Source organism: Myotis lucifugus, unplaced genomic scaffold, assembly GCF_000147115.1.
Source record: "Myotis lucifugus unplaced genomic scaffold, Myoluc2.0 scaffold_104, whole genome shotgun sequence".
Taxonomy (NCBI): domain Eukaryota; kingdom Metazoa; phylum Chordata; class Mammalia; order Chiroptera; family Vespertilionidae; genus Myotis; species Myotis lucifugus.
Window position 1 is genome coordinate 1,916,754 of NW_005871152.1, and position 12,517 is coordinate 1,929,270.

The window sequence follows — 12,517 nt, forward strand, 5'->3', positions numbered from 1 at the left end:
TGTGGAAAAGGTGAAGGGCTTAAGAAAAAATTAAACTCATAGACACAGATAATAGTCTGGTGATTACTAGAGGGAAAGGGGGGTTGGGGAGGTAGGAGAGGGTGTAGGGGGATAAATGGTGATGGAAGAAGACTTGCTTGGGGTGGTGAACACACAATACAATATACAGATGATGTATTATAGAATTGTGCACCTGAAACCTATATAATTTTATTAACCAAAGTCACCCCCATAAATTAAAAAAGATTCTTCAATAGAACTGACTGCCTTTCCTTGATTATCAACAGCTAATGAAATTGTCTTGGTAACAAGAGCTACGGTGTATTACATCCTCTCTTGAGACAAAGTGGAAAGACGGTTGTATCATCCTGAGAAGGATTGATTTCACAGTTTGAATTTGATTGTCCTTAAGGGGAACTAAACAAGAGCTCACCTCCGGCTTCTCTAAGTGCATTTTATTCTCTTGAAAGTTACTGTTTTACTTTCCACACAAGCCAAGCATATAAATATCAGGCTTTCTTGCACAAGAATCAAAAGGAAGTGAGAATTGATTGTTGTTCAGTATTGTAAATGATATAGTTTGCGGGGCACCTGGATGACCCTACACTGGCCTCTTGCTGTTACTGCACAGCTTCAAAACCTCTTTTTTTTTACTGCAGGAGGGAATCCCCGAGGAAGGTTTGCGCTGGGGCTGGTGCAGAGTGAGTGGAAGGTCTATGTGAAGAGACCTCTAGACAGGGAAGAACAAGATGCTTACTTCCTCAATATCACGGCCACCGATGGGCTCTTTGTCACACAGGCCATGGTGGAAGTGACTGTCAGCGATGTGAATGACAATAGCCCAGTGTGTGATCAGGTAAGTTTTGTGGCTATCGCAGATAGATTGCTCCTTTTCTAAAATTAAATCAAGACCCATTTCCCTTCTCTGTTTAAGGCCAAGCTAATTTCTGCTCTGACCTGCTTAGTTAGTGAGCTCCAATTGGATATAAGAGGCTAGGAGTTGGAGTCTTGGATGAAATATTATAAACATGGAAAGAGTAGAGGAGGTAGCATGAATCCGGTACATAATTTTGCCCACAGAAACAAAAACAAAACCATGAGTCCTAAAATTAAATAATTTTAGAGGAATCATGAAGGACCTTAAAGGACTATTCTAAATCATTGATTTCATAAAAGAGAAATGGATCCCTCAAAAGCATAAATTACTTTTGTTTGTAAGTTTACACAGCTGGTTCATGGCCATGTTAGCAATGAACCCAGATCCTCAAGGTCGTCATGAGGTAGCTTTTCTATCACATAACAAACAGGACAGTCAGTGCAAGGTGCCAATACTAGGTTTTGTTTTCTTCTTATTGAAATTAAATCCCTATTCATTTACCTTTCTTCTTTTAATCACCATCTGGACCCAAAGCCACAACATTGGTGTTCTGTAGCTTAGAAAAATGCAAATAGACTTAATCTCTCATACTAATGCCAAATGCCAGTAGTGGCTTTTTAAAGAGTTGAAGGGTCCCAGGGATTCACTGGTGCTTAACAGAAAGAGGACCGTGGTCAATATGAGTCCTGCGTCATGGTTGCACAGGGGCAGGGATTTTTATCTGTTTTACTCAACACTGTACTCCTAGAATCTAAGTAGTACCGAGCACATAGTAGTGCTCAATCAGTATTTGTTGAATGAGTGAGCCTCGGAGAGGCAGGGCAAGAGACATACCATGTTTCATCCTATATTGTAAAATGGTTGGTTCTATGATATAAGAAAAAAATAGCTGAAGCTAAATTATGTAAATGCATCTAAATTATTTGAATGCATGCTAACTATGGCAGTTGCCCCAGAAATACTAATGATGTAATTACTTTTCTTTCCCTTTGACTAGGTTGCATATACAGCATTATTTCCCGAAGACATTCCCTCAAATAAAATCATCCTGAAGGTCAGTGCGCAGGATGCCGATATTGGATCCAATGGAGATATACGATACTCACTCTATGGATCTGGACACAATGAATTTTTTCTAGATCCAGAAAGTGGTAAGGTGACATTTATTCTTTGGATAAATGCCATTGTTAATCCAGGAGAGAAGTTAAGCTCTCCTATGGTCTCATCGATAGTGCCTAACTAATACACAAGAGCCTTCATATGATGCCTGGCTATCTTGGGCTCTAAGAAATACTAATTGTACATGCTCTGGTTGGTGTGGCTCAGTGTATTGGGCATCATCCTGTGCATCAGGAGGTTGCAGTTTTGATTCCTGGTCAAGGGCACATGCTTGGGTTTCAGGCTCGATCCCTGGTAGGGGGCATGCAGGAGGCAGCCTAGCAATGGTGTGCTCTCACATAGATGTTTCTCTGTCTCTCCCTCTCCCTTACTTTCTGAAAATCATTAAACTATTCTTTAAAAAAAAAGCACCACCTAATTGTGCATGGTATCTGAAGATGGGTGCTCTGGAGCACACAAACTTTATTTGGCTTATAAACTAGCTCTGATTTACTTACATTTATTAGCATCAAGTAATCAGACAGGTCTACTTGCTTCTCCTGTTTCTCATAGTCGTTGAGTTAAAGCATCTGCCCTATAAAGAGTTTAAACAGAATTACATCAGCAACACAAGTTGCCATGCAAACCAGACAGCAATGCGGAGTAAGGAGAGTTTTCCCTGTTGAAATCCCTTTTGGGTCCCTTCCCGATGCTTATTAGCACACTTGTCTGGTTTTCATTAAACATTCCTGCCTCCAAAGTTATGAGCCCTCAGATTTGCTTACACAGTCAGGTAAAATGTATAAAGTGAAAGGTTATGTACGCCACAGCAGATGCCGGCACTGAAGGCCAGGGCTAATGGAAAAGACATTTTCTATGGAGGTAAATTATTTCAGTGTTTTGCACTGGATGGTTCATCTACTGGAAATTTGTAAATGAAGTATAAAGATGGAACAACTTGCATGTTCCCAGTGTTGTCTTGGTCCTATTGAACCACAAAATATTGAGACTCCAAGAGGCAGCGGTTACTCCTTGCTCACTCCCACAGCACCTTTATTCTACTTGGAAGCACTGAGCTACTTAGGAATATACTACTTGTCCATATGTGCCTGGTGTTTATGTATTCAATAGCTAACACTCATTGGGTAGCTAGTCGACATAAAAGGACTTATGGCATATTTGTGGTAGACTCCAAGATGAACAAAACAAACCATGTCAAGGGAGGAAGACAGACCAGTAAGCTAATAATAATGATGATAATAATAGACAGAATGAAATGAGTGACCCAGGGGAGATATTAGGGGAGGTATATCTGGGCTCAGAGGAAGAAGTAGGTAATATTCTACTGAGAGGAAAGAAGAAACTGTTTTAAAGAAGAGCTGACATTTGAACGCAGCCAGGATCCTAGTAAGTCAGACAGGACCCTGCAGGGGGCAGCAGGAGCAGAGGGCGAGGCCCATCCAGGGAACGCCACGGACAGCACTGTCACTGGTGAGAGGGGCTGTAGAATGGTTTGTGACCGAAGTGCTTGCTGGATAAAATAACTTTAGCTACATCACGGAGGGTCTTGAATGGCCCAACCAAAAAACTGGCTGTTTGGGAGTAGGAGAGGGAAGTGATCTAACCTATGTTTGAGAACTGGCTGGAGCAAGGAAGCCACGGGAGGAACTGCTTTATGAGTTGGGCTGGCATGGTCCACACAATACCTGCTCATTTTATTTAAGTATAATAATACTTCATGAGTCATTCTTTACACAAAATAGCATTTATTCAGGTCTTGATGTTTAACTATTAAATTTTAAACAACCACCACAAAATCTCCAGGGGGGCTGACACCCAGCACCAGTACAGCTGTTCCAGTGGTTAAAATATATAACCTACCTCCATGTTGATTGCTAATAGCTGCTTCTCTGAGCTCCTCAAATATTCCTCCACCAGAACCCTCCCCACCAACCACAGACCCCTGCACAGTCCAGCTAGCAGGGTTCACCTGGCACAGTAGGGCTCCTTCAGGTCCTCTTTGTGCTGTATCCAGCCTCTGTTGGGATTGTTTGTTTTCCTATAAAACAGCGGCTCTCAACCTGTGGGTCGCGACCCCTTTGGCACTCGAACAACCCTTTCACAGGGGTCGCCTAAGACCATCCTGCATATCAGATATTTACATGACGATTCATAACAGTAGCAACATGACAGTTATGAAGTAGCAACGAAAATAATTTTATGGTTGGGTCACAACATGAGGAACTGTATTTAAAGGGCCAGAAGGTTGAGAACTACTGCTCTAAAAGGTAGGGCAAAAAGATGGTGGGTAACAGGAAGCAGAGAGACTGCCTGCCCCTTCTGGGTCTACAGGTTATTGACATGGTTGACTATCAGAGAACTCAGACCCTGGCCCATCCTCTGGAGACAGCAGAAACCCAGAGACATAGCTGGGGAGGTCGAAGGAGCCATGGACCTTCTCCATGTAGCCAAAAGGAGGAACCCCCGATGCCAGAGGTTTCACAGTGGCATTAATTAATTTGAAGGTCCTGCCGTTGGTTTGTTGTTGCATCCAAAATCACAGGATTTTTTCCCTGATGCTTTAAACCATATTTGTTCTATTTTTCAAAATTATGAGACACTTGAGCCCAATATCATTGGTCTTTCCTATGTTGGGATTCTTTATGGAATTGATCCTCTGCTTTTCAAAGAACTTAGACAATTTTTGAAAAGGCGGGCTATTTCTTTTCACAGGCCATTTAAAAACTTCGTCACCGCTGGACCGGGAGAGGGTCCCTGCGTACAACCTGATCGCCAGGGCCACTGATGGGGGTGGCAGGTTCTGCCAATCTGACATCCACTTGATCCTGGAAGACGTGAACGATAACCCCCCTGTGTTCTCTTCTGACCACTACCACGCCTGTGTCTATGAGAACACGGCCACCAAAGCTCTGTTGACCAGAGTTCAAGCCGTGGATCCCGACGTTGGTAAGTCAGTTGCACCAGTGGGATGTCTCCCTGTCCAGGGATTCAACACATTTTCAGGTGCTGTCTTTCCAATCATCTCATCAGCCCACTCTGGTTCCTTACCAAGAACGTGTACACTGAACCACATTTCAGCTCTTCCGATACTGTGAGTTCCTTTACTTGCAACAAAGAATTTTGAATTTGTTTTTTTTTCTTTTAATCTTTAGAATAAAAATAACAGCTTCCTTACTTGCTCGTTCCTCCTGAATGTAGTTAAAATGCTGTATTGTGTGGCAGGGGGAATTCATGTCCATTTCAGTAAAAAATTGCATCACATGCTTCAGCTGAAACATGACAATCTCAATTTATGCTAGTGCCCCATAGTGCAAAGACCAATTACGAAATGTGCTGCCTGTCCGGTGCGGACGGTTTTAAACTGCCATTTTCCAGAGCATTTTGGTCACATATAAACTGACATTTCTAGGCAGGCTGAAGGTGGATAAAATAAGAAGAAATGAGAATGAAAGTTGCTAATAAAGTTTGTGTTCAAAACCACTTTACATAATGAGATGGTGAGTTAGACAAGACTGGAGTTAATTGCCAGGTAGTCCTTCTGAGAATGAATAGGTTACTGAGGTGACTGCATGATGGAATATAAATACTAAAGGGCATATAGACAGCCTCTTGGTTAGCATTTTAATAGCTGTAAATCAGAGGACGATGGAATGATGGGGTGTGTCTGCTATGCTAAACAGGCCTTCATGTAATTCAGTGTCTTATTGCTTAATTCTGAATTGAAAGAAAAATTACTGGACTAATGGAAAAGTAAATACAGAATAATTAGTTGAAAACGAATGTAAAGTCCAGGGTCTTTGCATATGTCCCCTTAGAGAAATTAGTGGCTACACTTTAAATTAGTGCTCTTACCTCATCAGCATAATTTTCTAGGCTGGGAACCAATCCTTTAAATCCGCATATTATAAAGCTTGATAAAAATGATAAATAGGAAAAGACTCTTATTGACTTATAATTATGCAATACCTACAAATGCTCTTTTTTAAAGGAAGATTAGAAAGCATTCTCTGTACTCTCCTTAGCAGACTTTTGGGGGAAAAGAGGACAGAAATCATGCAAATGAATCTTTTCATTATTTCAATTTGACTTTGACAATGTGTAATTGCGCCATAGGTGAAATTTTAAGGTTTAATGCATTTTAATTAAAATGAAATTGAATTAAAATTCCAATTGTAGGAAACTGGAATTTTTCTATTCATTCTCTTCATGAAGGAATTGGGGGTGCTGTGCTCTACCTACTAGAAACTGAGACAGAAGGAGTCTGATTAGTGCATGTGATGTTTCAGAGGGAAGGGTGGGGCGATGTCACTGACTCACCAGGTGGTGTAGTGAAGAATACGTGATTGGCCCGCCCCTTTTTACTTCTGCTGAGTTGGCTGTCCTTGTTGGGAATCGGAGAAGAAAGGATGGCTAGACTCTGGGCCTTAAGCAGGGTAGAGATGATAAAGCCTTTAAAGGACCAAAACCAGAATAATAACCTTATCAACACTCCATCTGCTCATTTGCACTAAATGTCAAATAGACACGGAAGTTGTGAGTGCTGCTGACACCTATATATCAATGGCATTCACTGGGCCATGGTATCAGCCTCAGGAAAACTCTAGCTTAGGATACCAGATCGCGGCTCACTTTTTAGTTTTTGTAGAACTTATTAAGCTTTTAAAAATAAAAGAACTAAGCTATCTGGAGAACAAATTAACTCTTCCAAAAAACATAAACTGAGCACCTGCTCTGTCCCGGACACCATGCTGAGGAAGCCGGTGTGAAGGTCTGGGTCAGAAGCCAGTAGCGGTAGCGTGATTCTGAGCTGTAATCAAACCGACAGCCTCCAGAATTTCACTGGTGGCTTATGCCATTTTCAGCCGTGGCCAGAGAAGAACTCGTACTTCGTTGGGAACAATCCATTTCTCCGTTTTTCGAAAGGAACCACAGAGGAGGCTACCAGGTTGTGAAGTGGGCAATTCATTTCAGGGTCAAACTGAACCTCTGGCCTGAAGCTAATTTTGCACAGGAATCATTAGGCTGAATCCAGCCCTCGCATATATTTAGTATGGCTTGTATACAGTGTTCAAAAAGTTTGAATTAGTTATTAATAAAAGTCAGGAAATTTTTACATGGAAACTTTAGTTTCTGGCATTTTATAAAAACAGCAACAGCCCTCAGAAGCCTCAGCAATTCCAGGTGCACAGCCCCACAGTGGGAGGAGCCAAATAAAAGCTGCCTCCTTCACATCCGGCAGTTCTCAGCCTCCCTACTCCCACCCACTTCACCTGCTTGTGTCATTGCTGATCTCAGGGGCCTATTCTCTAAAGTGGCAAGGAAATATCTGGTTTTAAAAAAACTTTTCATTTTGCAATAATTATAGGTTCATAGGAAATTGCAAGAAAAAAAAAGTACTGCACTTTCCCCCAATGATAACATCCTGCATAACTGCAGTAAATAATCAGGGGTGTGTGTGTGTGTGTGTGTGTGTGTGTGTGTGTGTGTGTGGCGCGCGTGTGTTTCTATGTAACTTTGTCACCTGTGCAGCTTTGTGTAACCAGCACCACATTCATCCACCACAGGGCTCTAGCTTAGGATACCAGATTGTGGCTCATTTTTTTTTTTTTAGTTTTTGTAGAACTTATTAAGCTTTTAAAAATAAAAGACCTAAGCTATCTGGAGAAGAACAAATTAACCCCTTCATAGCCACACCCACCTCCTCCCTGCATTTCCTTTCTAGACTCTAGCCCAGTGGTTCTCAACCTTCCTAATGCCATGACCCTTTCATACAGCTCCTCATGTTGTGGTGACCCCCAACCATAAAATTACTTTCGTTGCTACTTCGTAACTGTAATTTTGCTACTGTTATGAATCGTAATGTAAATATCTGATATGCAGGATGTATTTTCATTGTTACAAATTGAACATAATTAAAGCATAGTGATTAATCACAAAAACAATATGTAATTATCTATGTGTTTTCCGATGGTCTTAGGTGACCCCTGTGAAAGGGTTGTTCAACCCCCAAAGGGGTCGCGACTCACTGGTTGAGAACCGCTGCTCTAGCCCCTGGCAATCGCTAGTCTCCATATCCATGATTTTGTTATTTCAAAAATTGTACTTAAATGGAATCATAGAGTTTGCAACCTTTTGAGATTGCCTTTTTTTTCCATTCAGCATCATGCTTGAGTCCATCCAGGCTGTTCAATTGGTTTTGATTCTCATGAAGAACATTGGCTACACTTGTATAAATGACAGGGCTGTTTTGTTCATGAAACTTCTTTTCTTAAGCATATTCCTTTCCCTGAAAGTAACTGCCTAGGTCAGGAATAAAATAAAACCAGAGGCAGACAATATAATTTCAATACTCATTTTAGGAGTTCTAAGAAATAGCATGGCAATTGTCTAGATTTTAGCATTAAATTCTTAGTTTTCCCGTAAAATGGAAATATCTTCAACGCCATGAACTGATGGCATGATACAACCTAGCAATTATAAAACTCAATCTTTTCAGTAAAGATAAGGAGACGTTTGCTCTTTGGGTTAATATCTTACAATTTAGTCTACCAGGTTCCAATTTTTAAGAGTTTTTTACTCTAGCAAATCCTATATAATAAAAGCCTAATATGCTAAGTGCCCAGTCGTCCAATGACCAGTCGACTGTTCAACCAATCAAAGCATAATATGCTAATGATATGCTAAGGCTGCTCAAATGCTCACTATGACATGCACTGACCACCAGGGGGAAGACAGTCGACTGGTCAACCAGTCGCTATGATGTGCACTGACCACCAGGGGGAAGATGCTCTTACCGGTAGGTAAGCTTGCTGCTGGAGTCCAGCTGATTAGGACTGAGCGAGATGGGCCAGACACACCCTGGAGCCCTCCCAAAGTCCCTCCCCGGCCCAATCGTGCACCAGTGGGGTCCCTCACCCTGGCCTGCACTCTCTCACAATCCGGGACCCCTTGAGGGATGTCGGATAGCTGGTTTCAGCCTGATCCTGCAGGCCACTCCCCTCAGGAGGGCGCCAGACACAAGGCTCATGGCTAGTGAGCACTGCTTTGGCAACACGAGCCTCTCCCGATAGGGACTGATTGGGCACGAGCCCACAGCAGGCACAGTGGGGCCAGGATGAGCAGGAGCAGCAGGTAGGAGTTGCAGGTGGCATTGGACTGTGGATTTCTGCCCAATCCCCACAGGCCACCCAGAGGGACCCCACCCATGCATGAATTTGAATTTGTGCACCAAGCCTCTAGTGGAATATAAAGCGATAAAGTTCAGAGCTAAAATCTATGACCATTTTTGGTAAAATGACATGAAAATAAAATGTAAACTTGCATTGGAATATATGCTATAGACCATGTTTTATTGAGAGTCCAATTTCCAGATTTTTGAAATGCAATAAGACATGGTTCTCCTTTTATGGATGAGAGACATAAAGCAAAGAAATGTTCCAATGAGCAACTGACTCCTTTCCCGTAATATGTTTCCTTCAAGGCACAGAACTACTTTCAGGGGCTTCGGAGGAACTTGGAGGCTCATAACACACATTACAGCTATTTTCCATTCAATTTAACAGATATTTAATGAGTAACTAGGTAGTAGGTGCTACAGAAGGAGCTGCAAGATTTGCACAGATGAGGAACAAGGAGTGACAGGCCTCGGGTCATACGCAATAGAGAAGGGCATGAGTCAGGAACACACATACATTACTAAAAGGCAGAGCTGCCAGGATTTCAATAGGAAGGCATTCAGGAAGATAAAGTCGTAAAGCTGGGAATGGTGGACCCAACTAAATGGAGAGTATCATGTTGTGCAGGATGAAAAAGGTAAATGAAGTGAGAAAAAAGTCTGGGGACTGAGGATGGTGGTTCATGAAAGGAATCATGTACTTAAAACAAGGTTGAAAAGAAATCGCTCTGGCCCATGTGCCTCAGTTGGTTGGGCATCATCCTGTGCATTGAAAGGTTGCTGGTTCAATTTCCAGTCAGGGCACATGCCCAGGTTGTAGACTCGATCCCCATTGGGGATGTGTGCAGGAGGCAGCCAATTGATGTTTCATTATCACATTAATGTTTCTCTCTCTCCCTCTTCCTTCTTCTCTTTCTAAAAATCAATTTAAAATATTTAATGAAAGAAAAGACATCATCAGCTCTAGGTTTTGGAAATGTGAACCCGATAGAAGCCTCTAAAATGTGGGTAAGGAAAGCTTGTAGGAGGGGGTTAAGGAAGACCACAAGGGCCAAAATTAGAGTGGTGGCTTTGGAATTTAGTCAATAATAGTCTAATAACTATGTATCATGTCAGATGGGTATGAAATTTATAAGGATAATCACTTAGTAAGGTGTATAATGTTTAATCATTGGGGTATACATCTGAAACTAATATAATACTAGATGTCAACTGTTATTGAAAATAAAAATGAATTTTTTTAAAAAGTGCAATGAGATATTTTAGATGTGAACTCTCTAAGTTTTGGGAAGATAAGCTAGGCAAGATGTCAAGCATGGGCACAGCTGAAGGTGCTGTATGAACAGAAACAGAATAGGTGGCCTGAAGTAGGACCTGGTGTAGAGAGAAAGAGGAAAAATTGGAGGTAATAGGGAATTAAGAATACAGTCCTTCAGAAAAAAATGTTAGGATAAGTTTGCAACTTATGACAAAGTGGGGAGGTCTTGCCTCCAAGAGGTTTACAGTCATAGTACAAATGAACATTCAAGGAATAAGGTAATAAATGTTATAATAGAGTTGCATTGGCAAAAGTAGGAATTTTCTAAGGATTAATCAGCACATATAAAATGTTAGTACAGGTTCCTTTGGGAACATTGATATGTGAGCAATGAAATTTCAACTGGGGCAACTTAGGAAGGGTCTACAAAGTGTCATTGGCATATAAGTTGGGTATTAAAGGATGGGGCTTGAATTTGTATGGGCAAGAACAAGGGGAAAATCCAGTAGTGAGAGAGAGAAAGGGGATGGGGAAAGAGAGTGAATGAGGACTGTATCAGCCAAGTTGGCTTGGCTACACTGGGGTAATTTTTTAAAAAGTCTCAGTGGCTTAGCACAGCAAAAGTTCAATTCTTTTCCCATGGAGATCTGATCTCTATCTTGTCAACACCACATTCTTGACCTTTGGTTCCCAAGGTCATCATTGCAGGAGAAAAGAGGGAAGAAGGAGACACACCAGCTCTTAGCAGCTTTAGCTGGGGGAGAAGCCCATGTCACCTTATCACTGTCCGTTGTCCAGAACTAGTCTGAGTGAGGTAGGAAAGGGAGGGGTGGCCATGGGATATCTGGTTTCAGCCAGGAAGCAGGAAGGGACAACTGCCTCAGCATTGCGACTATGTTGGCCTCAGCAACACAGCAACACAGAGAGAACACTTGACCTTAGAAATGAAAGAGAGAAGCAGAAAGGAGAACCTGATACTCAGAAGATGAAAAGGGGAGAGGCTGAGGAATAAGGAGGGAGTGGTGCCTGTGGTCTAGAAGGGTTCAGCAATCTGGAGAAGGTGCTGTGCATAAATTAAATAAGAGTCCCGAGACGAAACATAATTTTGAAAGGCATTATAGGGAGTCAGAGAAGACTTAGCTCAGTGGTTCTCAACCTTCCTAATGCCGCAACCCTTTAATACAGTTCCTCATGTTGTGGTGACCCCCAACCATAAAATTATTTTCCTTGCTACTTCATAACTGTAATTTTCCTACTGTTATGAATCGTAATGTAAATATCTGATATGCAGGATGTATTTTCATTGTTACAAATTGAACATAATTAAAGCATAGTGATTAATCAAAAAAACAATATGTAATTATATATGTGTTTTCCGATGGTCTTAGGCGACCCCTGTGAAAGGGTCGTTTGACCCCCAAAGGGGTCTCGACCCACAGGTTGGTGACCCACAGGCTCAGAACCGCTGACTTAGCTAAAGGAACGAAGTTCTCCTTGTCTCAGGACCCTTGCTTTTTATTAACACAACTAGAAGCCTGTTGCACGAAGATTCGCGCAATAGGCCTTCCTTCCCCTGGCTGCTGGCACCGGTTTTTCTCCGGCACTCGGGCCTGCCTTTGGTCTAGCCGCAGCGGAGAAGCCAAGCCTCTTCAGTCTTCAGTCTTAACTTGGCCAGAGCCTTACAGATTTTTTCTGTAAAAAATCAATAAAAATATTTTAAAAAAATATTTTTATTGATTTTTTTTTTTACAGAGAGTAAGGGAGAGGGATAGAGAGTTAGAAACATTGATGAGAGAGAAACATCGATCAGCTGCCTCCTGCACACCCCCCCCCCGGGGATGTGCCCGCAACCCAGGTACATGCCCTTGACCGGAATCGAACCTGGGACCTTTGAGTCCGCAGGCCGACGCTCTATCCACTGAGCCAAACCGGTTTCGGCAATAAAAATATTTTTTTAAAAAAAAGAAATTCTAGGGTAGGGCTCTACAAATATATATATATTTTTCTACTTGACTGTAATGCCTTGTCTGGTTTAGGAATCTTTGCATTTGATACATATACATTATTATTACTCTTAAAAATCCAGTGT

At 41.8% G+C, this 12,517-nt stretch overlaps 1 protein-coding gene across 1 annotated transcript in view; it reads left to right on the forward strand.

The window, feature by feature from the left end:
• FAT3 (FAT atypical cadherin 3) overlaps window positions 1-12,517 on the forward strand; it is a 501,079-nt gene that overhangs the window by 422,873 nt on the left and 65,689 nt on the right. The window contains exons 10-12 of the mRNA XM_006092757.3: window positions 660-856; window positions 1,875-2,028; window positions 4,709-4,942. Coding sequence (XP_006092819.1) covers window positions 660-856; window positions 1,875-2,028; window positions 4,709-4,942 — 585 coding nt within the window. The remainder of the gene's footprint in view (window positions 1-659; window positions 857-1,874; window positions 2,029-4,708; window positions 4,943-12,517) is intronic.